General features: G+C 39.6%; 1 protein-coding gene across 5 annotated transcripts; it reads left to right on the top strand.

The window, feature by feature from the left end:
• The first annotated feature begins 97 nt into the window (after positions 1–97).
• Positions 98–11,003, top strand: LOC135166614 (protein RUFY3). Of its 5 annotated transcripts, none has more exons than XM_064129065.1 (11): positions 98–450; positions 2,754–2,932; positions 3,000–3,317; positions 3,379–3,542; positions 3,632–3,794; positions 3,863–3,979; positions 4,060–4,200; positions 5,450–5,547; positions 6,568–6,784; positions 7,122–7,364; positions 9,933–11,003. In XM_064129065.1, exons 1-11 carry the CDS (start codon positions 264–266, stop codon positions 10,071–10,073), a joined length of 1,968 nt encoding a protein of 655 aa, XP_063985135.1. In that variant the 5' UTR covers positions 98–263; the 3' UTR covers positions 10,074–11,003. The 5 variants fall into 5 exon arrangements, with proteins under 5 accessions (XP_063985135.1, XP_063985144.1, XP_063985153.1 ...); XM_064129074.1 differs by lacking the exon at positions 98–450 and adding an exon at positions 513–570; XM_064129045.1 differs by lacking the exon at positions 98–450 and adding an exon at positions 603–2,349.
• Positions 11,004–12,430: the final 1,427 nt, after the last annotated feature.

Raw genomic sequence — 12,430 nt, 5'->3', positions numbered from 1 at the left:
CGTCACAGTTCCCTTCATAACCTATAGAGTTAGAGTGGCGCTAGTGCCTCTCGCCCCACCCCGCTCTACTCCCATGATTGTCAGGAACCTATCACAAACAGACGGACCAATTCGTGCACCCGTGATGTAGTGACTCGACAACAACATTGGGAAAAAACAAGTGTTATTATTTCCCCCGAAACGTTTTAATCCGCCGGCCTAAAATGCTCGGGAGTGTTTTTTATTCGTGATTCGATTGATCGAGGGAATGCTAACGGGTGATAATGTCCGTGGAAAACAGTTTACCAGTATCTCCGTCTGAGAAATCGTTTACCGGTAGCATGGTGTCTGATGACAACGAACAGGCCAGTGTGTCACGATCACCATCAAGTTACTCAATTCGCGAGGACAAATGGCCTGATCTCGTTGTCTCCAGACCAAGGAAACTGGATGCCTGGTGGTCGCCCCGACGTGAGTAGAATAGCTTCTGGTTATCAGTTTCAGCGGGAAGTTTGAACGAGTTTGAATGGTTTCGAATATTTTTTTTAATGGTGATCCTGACGAATTCATTATGGATGAATGGTTATCAAGGTCTGTTGAAACCACTAATTTCAATGTTTAGAAAAGTTTTTTATGGGGTAAATATTTTGAATATGTATTATTTTTAAATTTTGAAACTGAATTGCATGAGAAACTTTTTAAAAACTCATACCAAGTCAGGATTATTTGACAAGTCAGGATTGACAAAACGATAATTCAATTGACAAAACAAAAATATAAAAAATTGGACCCTAGGACTAATATTGGAGCAATCTGGAGGCATACACAATTTTGATCTAGTCCAATTTATATAAATTGATACGTCATCTTCGAGATGAGATCCTCCACTGGAAAAGGTATAATTTTCCCCATATGTTCCTTTCGAAACACTTTTCTTTAACCAGGACATTTGGTCATTGGTCCATACTTAGTAAATGTCGATTTTTTCTGACAATCATTCATTACTTTAAAATTTTTAATACTGAGTATAATTGTCTTTGGTAGTCATGAGTACTCGTCCACGTGTCACCCTATCCTAGCTGGCTCTACCAGTTTAACTAAATCCTGGAACTGCCCCAGAAAAAACAAAAAAGAACAGTTGATACATTTTTTTCACTTAATAAATTATTTAAACACTAGCACTTTCGAGATTCTTCTATAAAATTCAAGGGGTTGCACCAACTTGAAGCACCTCAATTGCAACAGAATATTTTTTTAAGATGGATTCATTTATTCGTAATACTTTGTTGCTTCAACAAATAAAATAATTATTCCCACTAATGAAGTAAATTCGAAAAACATTCTTCCAAATTCTCGATTTGCAATACCCATTGACACAATGTACGCGCTCAATTGTTTATAAACGTAAACAGCTGTTCATTGAGATGATTCTCCCAGTACAAACCCCTAACAGCAGGTGACACCACGTGCTGAGCTCACCTTTTACCCATTTCTCTCCCCTATTGATTATCGTAGGTGGAGGTAAGGTCGTCCACCAGAATCAATACTGTCATGCGCCGACAAGACCACACCGTCTCTTGTCGAATTGTCTTCACGATACCACAACGTGCACCGAAGAGGATTATTTCGTTGTAATTCCGTGCTTATCGTAACCGAACTCACAACAATTACCTTTTGACAGTTGAAGTTAATGCGAACACGTGTTTACCCAGTAGTCTATAAGTTTGACAATACGTTTTCTATGCGAACGATGTTGTACTGATTCGGAAAACGTTTGACATTTACCCCGCGACATAAAACCGAACCAAACCCTCAAGTCACCTTTCATCTAACAATGAATATCAGGAAATTCAACGAGGAAATTTGATTGCGACGCATAAAGTCATCATCTCCACCGAGTTTATCAACAATCATTATCAGCTGATCGATAAAGAGCTTGCACTGCTATCAAAGATCGATAACAAGAGAGGAATATCCAAGAAACATCACCAGTGGATTGAGGACAAGCGCAAGCACCAGTTGTTTCTATGCGGCAGGAAACCCAGACCGGTTTAAATCTTCGGCCCCCGCGTGACCTTCAACAGCACGGTGGCGCCATGATTGAACAAGACATGGCTGGTGCACAGGACACTATCTACCTGTGTAACTTCCGAGTATCCGTTGATGGGGAATGGCTGTGCTTGAAGGAACTCCAGGACGTTGAGTTCTCAATGCAGGAATCAATGCGTTCATCATCGCCACCCCTGGCCCTCAGTGGTATACCAACTAATCGTGTATCTCACGATCGTGATCAGCAAACAACTGAACAATCAGAGCTTTACGATATTCTTCCGCTAAGTCCACCGCCAATTCAGCACTTTTCGAGCTTGTGTCTGTATTCGCTTGCACCTGTTTTATAGATCTTTTGGAAATTTATTATTTTCGAGGCCTTGATTTTGAGTCAGGAGTGTCTTGTTGGTGAGGAGGTTCAAGTGGGATTTAATAATGTCAACAGTAAAGCCTGAGCATTCACATTCTAATCAGTGATAGATTTCTGGCACAATAATCGGTTGGTTATAGCCAGTGGTGATCAAGTATTTATTTTGCAAAATATCACCCTCACTCGAATGATTACCAATGTGAATGGCCTGGAGGATAATCCCTCTTGAGCTCCTCAAAACTTAGCTTAAATCGCGTTGTCCGCTCGTCTTTTCATCTCACGATTCTGAATGCGTCGAGCTCGTAAGCTCCCAGATCCAAAGCCCCAAGAAAATACAAAGTAATTATTATTGCAGCTCGCGATCCAGTGATAATCGAGCGCAGTAACCTCGTTAACATATCAAAATTAATAGTGAAAGAGTTGATCGAGACATCTCTCAAGTATGGGCGCATGCTTGACTCAGATCACATGCCTCTCCAGCATTTTTTCATTGTCCTGGAGCATGTTCTGAGACATGGCCTTCGACCCAAGAAGGTAAAGTGTCACCAAGTTTTGGTGTTAAGAAGACAACATTCACCACTAATTCCTTGGATCCTTGCAGGGTCTGCTCGGTCCAAAGAAGGAGCTTTGGGATATTCTACAGCTAGTCGAGAAATATTGCCCTGAAGCACAAGACATAACATCGAGTATCCGAGATCTGCCGACTGTCCGAACGGCGATGGGTAGAGCTCGGGCTTGGCTACGCATGGCCCTAATGCAGAAGAAACTCGCCGATTACCTGAAAATACTCATTGATCATCGCGATGATCTTCTCTCCGAATATTTTGAAACTGACGCTCTAATGCTTAGTGAAGAGGCTATCGTAATTATGGGATTGCTGGTTGGATTGAATGTCATTGACTGTAACTTTTGTGTCAAGGTTAGTCAAACTAATCATTAATCGATCTGTATGATGACTGATGACGAGTTGTTGTCATCAGGAAGAAGATCTGGATTGTCAACAAGGAGTTATCGACTTTTCACTGTATCTGCGTAACAGCAATCACATACCTGGTGATTCGCTTGATGAGGAACTCGAGAATGATAACATGACAACGGTACTTGATCAGAAGAATTACATCGAGGAATTGAATCGTCATCTTAAGTACATAGACTTGAAAGTTCTTTTTAAAATCAAGCAGTTTCACTTGCCATTGGTGAAACTTTCAGACAAATAAATCTTATTGATTTCAGCGCCACAGTTACAAATCTTCAGACGAAGGTAGAATCACTAACGACTACAAATGCACTTATGAAAGAGGATTTGGCAATAGCGAACAATAACAATTTGATACTGCAAGAGGAGAAACGACAGCTCAAGAAGGAGTTGGGAATCGAAGTTAAGGATACTCACGAGGTATTTTAATTTCCGAGAATGTCGGGGTTATGATTGTCGAAGGGTATTGATTTACGTTGTTATTCTAGAACGGCAAAGCACCCTTAAAGATAACAGAGACAACGACGGAAATTGAGGAGTTGAGGAGCAGATTGGAAAACGAGAAGAAATTGCGCCTCGAGGCTGAGAAGGAATCGGAGTTGCAGGTGAAGATTTCATCAAAATTAACAAACCCCTATCATCATCAAGACTATTAATTTATCAATTGAATGTTTATGGATAATAGATCAGCATGAAGTCTGAGATGGAGGTAGCAATGAAGCTTCTTGAAAAAGACATCCACGAGAAGCAGGATACAATCATTTCACTCAGGAGACAGCTGGAGGATATCAAACTCATTAATTTGGAAATGTACAAAAAATTACAGGTGAATAGATCGGATCCCGGGGTGAAAGAGTATCTTTGATTATCTCTAATGACACATTTTGGTATTTACATTACTGGAATACCCAATTCAATTGGGTTTTACACTGATAATGTTGTTATATTTCGCATGCTCTTGTCCTTGTTTTGTTTGTTGTGATTTTTATCAGCAATTGCACGTATAAATTTGGTTTTGTCTGTATCTGTTGTGGTTCTAAACATGATTTAAAATAAATTTTTGGTAAAAAATATTTCATCTTTGGAAACACCCTTATTATTTATTTTTCTGCAAAAATGTCCAAATTATCGATGTAAAAATATTCAAAACCGTGGAGAAGTCATTTAGACATACAGCAGGACAAGTACAGTGATATTCATAACGAATGCACTGATTTATGACTGATATCTTTAAAAATTATAGCTGTCAAGATATGGGAGTTTATCTGTAGAGGCAGGAAAAAGCAAACGATATCATAATTTTCAGATCTACAAGTTGATCTCAAGGTTGAAATATTAAAAGAAAATAATTGTGATATTTCTCAAAGATGGAACTTTGAATAAATGGACCTTACATATCGTGTGAAAAGTCCAGATCATTTAGTAGATCAGCTATTGGTACATTCACATCAAATCCTTTTACACTTTGTTCGCAAAAGTTGTCGATGACATTTCCACGTTTACAGAATTTCATTTCAAATAATTACAATTTACACGCATCTGATTGACTCTCACATGGTGCTTGGGTAATTAATCACATCTGCATGTTTAAAAATCTCCCCTCCACTAGGAATGTGAGGTGGAGTTGACTCAGAAGGGTGAAATGGTGAGCCGACTACACGCCAAGACTAACCAAATCGGCAAAATTTTAAATAATCTCGAAAAGTATAATCACCTGATGAAAGACAGTCCAACAACTCCAGGAAGTGGAATGAAGCCATTTCTCCGGATGAGTCCCACATCGCCAAAGGATCCTATCAACCCCCGCTTACCACCGGCGCCAAAAGACGATGGAAAATCTCCAAGACGTACCAGCGATAACGATCCTCTGCTAGTTCAATCAAAGTCTAGGGAAAAAATAACAGAACCCGTGCTGCAAAAGTCGTCGAGCAATTGAATGGCTGCCAATAATTTTCAATTTACTGTACAATTATGTTAACAAATCAAAGAAATTAACTCAAATAATATACTTCGGCTTATCATCGGTGTAATCAATCCTAGTTGCAAGCATTTTTTTGAAAAATTATTACTTTCAGGAGTGCGAGAGTTCCCTAAAGCACAAAACCGAACTGATTGCTAAGCTGGAGGCTAAAACCACATCCATGTCGGAAACTATTCAAAAAATGGATGAAAAGTATGTTTGTTTATTTTCATTTTTTACGTGTCACTCTAATAATTCATATCGGTGAGACTGCTCGGAGATTTCTGTAATATTAATCATGTGCGATATTGTTATTCGTATTGGAAACGAGAGCGAGACTGTATTTAGTGATTCGATTAGTAAATGTTCCCCTCGTGCAAGTTGAAGCATTCAAGTTTTGTACACAACGATTCCTGCTCATCAATCATCAGAAGATGCTATCTCTGTTTCTATCTCGTGATACACATAGAATGATTGAGCATGGTTAATGGGAGGTGTGGAGAGATCAGAAGAGTCGAAGGGTCTTAAGGGTGTCTTGACTCCATTCGGCTCCGAAGATCATTGGACCCCATAATCTGCTATGATTTCGAAAATCATAATGTCAATGTTTTAGTGACAAAAGAAACCATTGATCACCCTGATATTAAAATCATGCTATTGCAAAAGATTAAGTAATGTGAAAGCTTGTACTATAAATAATAAATCAATAAACATGAGTATTCATCTGAATTCGGTATATTCTTGACTTGTTTACTGATACGTTCAATCATCAATCGTCCTTTTATTAGCATATCTAAATTCAATTTATTGAACTCTTATTTTTATTGATTGTACTCATATACTATCTCTGGATATTAGTGAATGGTCACGTCTGCAGAGGCGCCATGGTCACTACCCTATTGATCGGCTTAATCGGTACAATTGTTCCTACTTTATCATCGTTAGATTACAGACATTGATAGAATAATAATTGAAATCTCTGAGCGGAGTCCCGTAGTCTTATCAATTACTCATTATGTTCAGAAATTGTGCATCTCCAGTTAGGAACTGAGAGTATGAAAATTCATTGATCATCAATCATTTGTCGGGGAGAGAGCAATCGCATCGGCGTGTTCAATTTAAAGTTGATAACGTCTGAAATTCGCAATATTTAATTTACCCGTAATTAATAATTGAAAATCCTTGGGAAACTCCAGTCTAGAGTCTGCCTTGTCATGTTCTGAATCTTCTCAGATGCAAGGAGATTGATGGTGTAAAAACGGGGGTGGAGGAGCGTGTTCGGTTACTGGGGGCCGAAGTGGCGGAGAGGGAGGCCAGGGCGGATGGTGTTGAAAGGGAATTGAGAGTAGAACGCGAATGGCGCACTTCCCTCCAAGGCGCTTCGATATCCAACACTGAAAAGATTTCTCAGTTACACCAGGAGATCGACCAACTGAAGCAAGTTAAAGAGGTAATAGGAGGGTTGAAAATAAAAGAGTATTTTCAATTAATTGTTGGAACTCGATGGATATTTTGTGTAATGTTTTATGTAAATAATAATCTGGATAAACGAGGTCAAGTGACGAATGAATTTAGATTCACTTCCGAGAGTTGACGGACGTCTACTGGCCTTTCAGTTTGTATTGACAATCCCATTGACTCTTGGGGTTGATTTGCAAGTATTCTTCATGATTATTTGCTTTTAGTTCACATCTCGCAAAAATGGGAAAAAAACTTCTTTAATTTTCTTTAATTTTCTTTTTCTTTAGAAAAAGAATGAGTAATAACATTAAAGCTCTGTATTCTAGAAATTCTTGGCCCTTCAAGAAGAGCACTACGCCCTTCGTGAAATATGCACTGAACAAGAGCACACACTTGAAGAATTGGGTGGCCAATTGAGTGCAGCTAAACTAGCCGCCGTTGAATTACGCGAAGCAGCGGACAATGCTCACCATCAAGCTAATCAGGATGGCACAGCTACATGGGCGAATGACCGACTTGTTACCCACTGCAAGGGCTGCACCAGAGAGTTCAACCTAACTCGTCGCAAGGTAATCAAACTTTTTAATTGCAACTGTTTCTTTCTCCTCATTTTCAGTTTAAACATTATAACGTCGAGCGACGAAGGATCAGAAATAGCGGCCCTTAGTAGAGATAACCATGCGGTAGTGACTTGGCAATGGACTTTCTAATCGTTCAACCGCAATTATCCAGCCATACCTTGAATTCATTAAGTCTCTGTGAATTTCTGAATTGACCTCAAGCTTTCGAGCTCTCAACATGCTGACTTAGGAGAATTCTCACTAAGATTCTCTCCATAGACTGTTCAAAATCCGTACGGAGAAGTCAGCGCATTCCGAGCGATGGTTCATAGACTTTTGAGAGAAGGGGACTAATTGCAGACTGTTGTCTAATTTAAAGTTTGGCTCCCGGTGGTACAATTAACGATGGCAAAAGGGGAAAGAACGATTAATACGCGCATTTAGTACAGATTAAAAAGTTTTCGTCTACACAGAAAACTTGCTGCTGCGTTATTATCCGAATCAAACGGAAGAGACCATCGCAGTGGTCATGAAGCCCAAATACTCTTCATGAGTTCACCCAGCCTGTCTCTCAGTTAGTCCTCAAGGCTTTCGACCTCCATCACCCGCCCTCAGACCCCCAAATAGAAACCGAGCAGAGCAACCAGAGAAATGAAGCAGGAAAGAGTCATCTACAGTCAGTTCTTGAGACCTTGACCTGACGACCTTCACATGAGCTCAAGGTTTCAAACCTCACATCTGGTCTTTAGACTATTTACCTCTCGTGAATACTTTTCCTAAGAGTTAGACGAAGATTCAGCAGTAAATCTGGAGCATTGAATGCGCTTCCACCTCACCCTGGCAATCATTTGACGCTTAGCGCGGTTCAACCCTTACGATAGAAGCGGAGTATTGATTTGAAAATTCATTTGAAGAGGAATAAATCGTAATTCTCGGTAGTCATGCCACTATGGTTTTATACTCGCATATATTCTTGATGTTTTTTCCCCACTACCGCCAAGCATGGATAGATATGCATATTCACGCAGAGCCGTCAGGTTGATAGAGACGTTGCGCATCCGGGCTATAAAATACGTTTGGGCCGAGCACCCCCAGCCGATCTCGTCCATTTCAACGCCCCGAAGCATACCCCAGTGTGAGGCTAAGTTATTGCATAATAACACGCCCGTAACCGTCTCTGTTACTTTTTTTTCCGGTGCCTCGGTCAGACGTATTACCATACTGTTTAATATAGAATAGTATACAACGGCTAGACGTGCGGGGGCCGTGAGTATTATGGACGATGAAGCCGGACGAGTTGTTTATATATAAGTCAGGAAATTATGGTGGAATGGGGGATAGAAAAAATGAGGAGGAAATCCGGTGAAAAAGTCGGATGAAAAGCTGCTGCGTTGTACAAACTCATGGCAATCATTGAAATCATGAACGAGTAGTGAACAAGAAAAATAATGAGCCTTAATAATTTGTAATCATTATCAGGGCAAAGCAATAGAAGCAATAAGAATCATATCCCCAATTTCCCAGCTCTTAATTTCCTCAGTCGAGTAACCGATCTGTCTGTAGTAATTCAGTTACTCAATTGGAACTTCGAACTCGGTCGGAATAACATTCAAACGAATTTTGTGAGCCATTTATCATTGAATACAGAATATTTTTTTTAGTTCTGATGGGACAACGTAATGGTTCGTTGGAAGACAAAAAATCCAGTGTTTGAATTTGAACGATTACAGTGCTTCCGTTCGAAAGGAAAAAAATGAATGTCATGGAAAATTGATGGGAAATCGGTCAGGTTGCCATTGTTAATGGGAATCATCATTATCTCCCCAAATCGTTGATTTTCGTTAATGCACAAAGGAGACACTGAATGATTCAAAGTCAGGTCACCCCGAGGATTATTTGCTGGGCATTAACTCCCAAGCGTCTGATCACCACCTTGATTTATGCACACCCATGAGTATCTATAAGTATCCGCAGCGAGGGAGCTGATAAGACGGTGGTAGTAATACAGTGGCATATACATCTGGCCGAACTCCAACTTCTCTCAAGGCTAGGGGATTCCCGAGCTTTCGATCGTAAGTCACGGTTTCTCGGGACGGTTCGATAATTAACTTTTGCGGTTGGAAATTGGTTCTCGAGTGACTGAATAAAGTGGACACTTTGTTCTCTCGAGGGGATCATTGTATTCGGAAATTCGATACCAATGCTGAAGGCAAAATTCAGTCGCAGTACTTCATAACCGAATATTCAGTTTTATTTTAGGCTTTTCCATTTTGCTCTTCTAGTTTGTCGTGTAATTGTGTTACGATAATTTATTGAATGGAATGATCCCAGTTGAGACAAATTGTCATTACGTCGAAACAACGATTACCTCATATTACTCAAAAAAAATCACCAAAAAACCTGATGAAATCCATTCACACGTAATTGCAACGATTTATGGTACACCTCGTAATTTTCATTTCCCCTCCCCCAAGTTGTTTTTTTTGTCACCCCAACTTTAGCCCATTTACTCGAATAAAACGGGTTTTCATCCCTGAAAAACCAACATTTCAAATGGACTTCTTTTGTGTGTTGCAGCACCATTGTCGAAATTGTGGAAAGATTTTCTGCAATGCATGCAGTGACAACACCATTGCCATGTCGAATTCAGCTAAGCCAGTGCGGGTGTGCGACGAGTGTCACGTTTTTCTCGTTGGTCGTTACTCGGTTGTGCAATAATGACAGGGAGTACATTGGGGTCGTTTGTGGATGGGATCAAGTGTTCGAGAGGTAAGGAATTTGGAAAGATGAGCTTCTGCTCGAACCGCTGGGAGGAGATGTCCTAACTGGGAATGATTTGACGAAATTTGTGGGAATCGGGTGGATAGTAGTCCCTACCATTCACCCCTCAATCCTTCTCCTATTTCGCCCTTACGAATATTGTGTTTCTCGCAAAAAAACTGAGGATTTTTGTGTTTCTCATTTGAAGACTAGTTAATCAAAAGTGTTTTCCTCTATTTTGAAATATTTTCCTGAAAATTACGAGTATTGTTATTACGATTGTTGAAGGCAGTCCTCTTTACTGCATCTGCAGCAATGGGATCCAGAAACTTCACTACCGCTTTATAAGGCCAAAAATCCTTTTGAATCTCCCATTCCGAGTATTTTATCATCACTAATGGAGTAGAATCATCACAAAAATTTGTTACACACATCACAAAGCTCCTTTCGGGTGAAATTGTGGCGTATGAAAGCCGAAGGCGGATGATATGTCTATCAGCCTGAGTTTTCATCCATCGAATCATACGCTCTGAATAATAGTTCATATAGCATCCTTTTGGGATAATAAAAGAATTCTTCTGAATTTAGTTTGCTCGCGCTTCGGTTTAGATAGACCCGAGAGATTTCAAGGCATTACTATCTAATCATGAGGGTATGTGTATCGTCCCGCCATGGAGATATCAATCCAACTCGACAATCTGAGTGAATAATTTTGTCTTATTACTGACTTTGCCGTACCCACGGTACTGGAATTTTATGCTGACGATCTATTTTCTGCTGGAGTAACTGTTGCCAGGAAATTGTGAAAGTGTATGTTGGAAGTTATGTGAAGGCTGAGGAAAAAAAATTAACGAATTATAAGAAATATATTTTACATGCATAAGAAAATGGAATTATTCATGAACCAACAGTATCCTCATTACCTACAGACCCAGCGAATGTGCCCGACTTTGTTAATCCGCGAGAATATGGGAGATCTGAAGAAATCTGGGACACGAAGCACTCCAGGCTCGAATTGATTGCCATTTTGATTACAGAATGTAATTGATGATACGGAGTTAGAGGACTAAATTTTATGAAAACTCATTGACAGTAAATTCATTGATTACAGATTTGAAAACAATCCTGTTCGATTATGAAAGTACACGAGAAGAGTTGAAATTGTGAAAGGAGAGTTTGGTGAGTTTACTATCAAAATAGCTAATTCAAAATAATGTTTTTTCCTCCGTTGGAAAATCGAATGCTTGAGGGCTAGAACAAATCCCCGAGATTGCCCAGAATCGAATGGATTTTCATAAAGTAACAAGAAGGTCTAGAGAAGATTGAGCCCAGTGAAATTTGGCTCTGGCCGTAGGGATCGTGTTCGGTGTAAGTTGGAAACTAAAGTTTTCAGCTTTTAGCGGGAATGAAAGTACAAGGAAATAAGGAAATAAGGTAAGTTGAGTATAAAGGGGGGTTTTTCTCCACCCATTCTGGGTAAACTCCTTCGACCTGTCCATGAATCTCGAAGGCTCGTTAACAGCCCTAGACGAGCCTTGTAAACGAGACTAAATTGAAATCGATTTGGCCAGTCATAGTGGTGATATCGATTCAAACCTGGCGTGGATGGTAGCTTACATCATCCATACGATTGAAGCGGGCACACGCTGATTTTTCTTCATTCAAACTTTGAGAGTTTTTTTATCATTTACTGAGATGACAAAGAAGTGAAATGCATTATCTACCAATAATATCACGTTACAAAAATTTATTATTTTTTTTAATCCAAGAAAAATGAATTACGGCAGTGCACAGAGGGAGAAGTTGAAAAAATTAAAATTTATAAGATCCATAAAAATAAATAATTCATGAGAGGAAAAACTAAAAAAAACGATACGTTCGGGAGAACGTGAAAAATTATACGTTCCCCCGAAGAGATATTTTGTTGTGGTGAATCAATTTACTTGTGACCAGAAAAGGTAAGCTCTCGTGAGACATTTATGTCCTGCGTGTGAATACATTCGTTGTGGAGAAAAATAAATGAACTTTCGGTTTTATTAAGAATGTATGCCTGATTTAATCACAAAAGGCATGTACCACAACAAGTTTTGCATTTGCGCTAGATAAATGCCGAGTCTAATACTAAAACCTGCGCTAATGACTTTTGAAATGATTTCCGGCTTTCACGTTGGTTGGTTTCCCTCAAATAAATTCGTTTCATTGGCCAATCAGAACGGAGGATTAGTGTAAATGGCTGCTTTTGAGGGGAGGATAAAGTTATGCCCATTTAGTGTCTAAATAACCCGTCGAAACCCTCGAAGTGAAAATATCCGAAT

The sequence above is a fragment of the Diachasmimorpha longicaudata genome, chromosome 1 (assembly GCF_034640455.1).
Source record: "Diachasmimorpha longicaudata isolate KC_UGA_2023 chromosome 1, iyDiaLong2, whole genome shotgun sequence".
Taxonomy (NCBI): domain Eukaryota; kingdom Metazoa; phylum Arthropoda; class Insecta; order Hymenoptera; family Braconidae; genus Diachasmimorpha; species Diachasmimorpha longicaudata.
The sequence above is the reverse complement of the archived record's forward strand: the minus strand, read 5'-3'. Positions and strand labels throughout refer to the sequence as shown.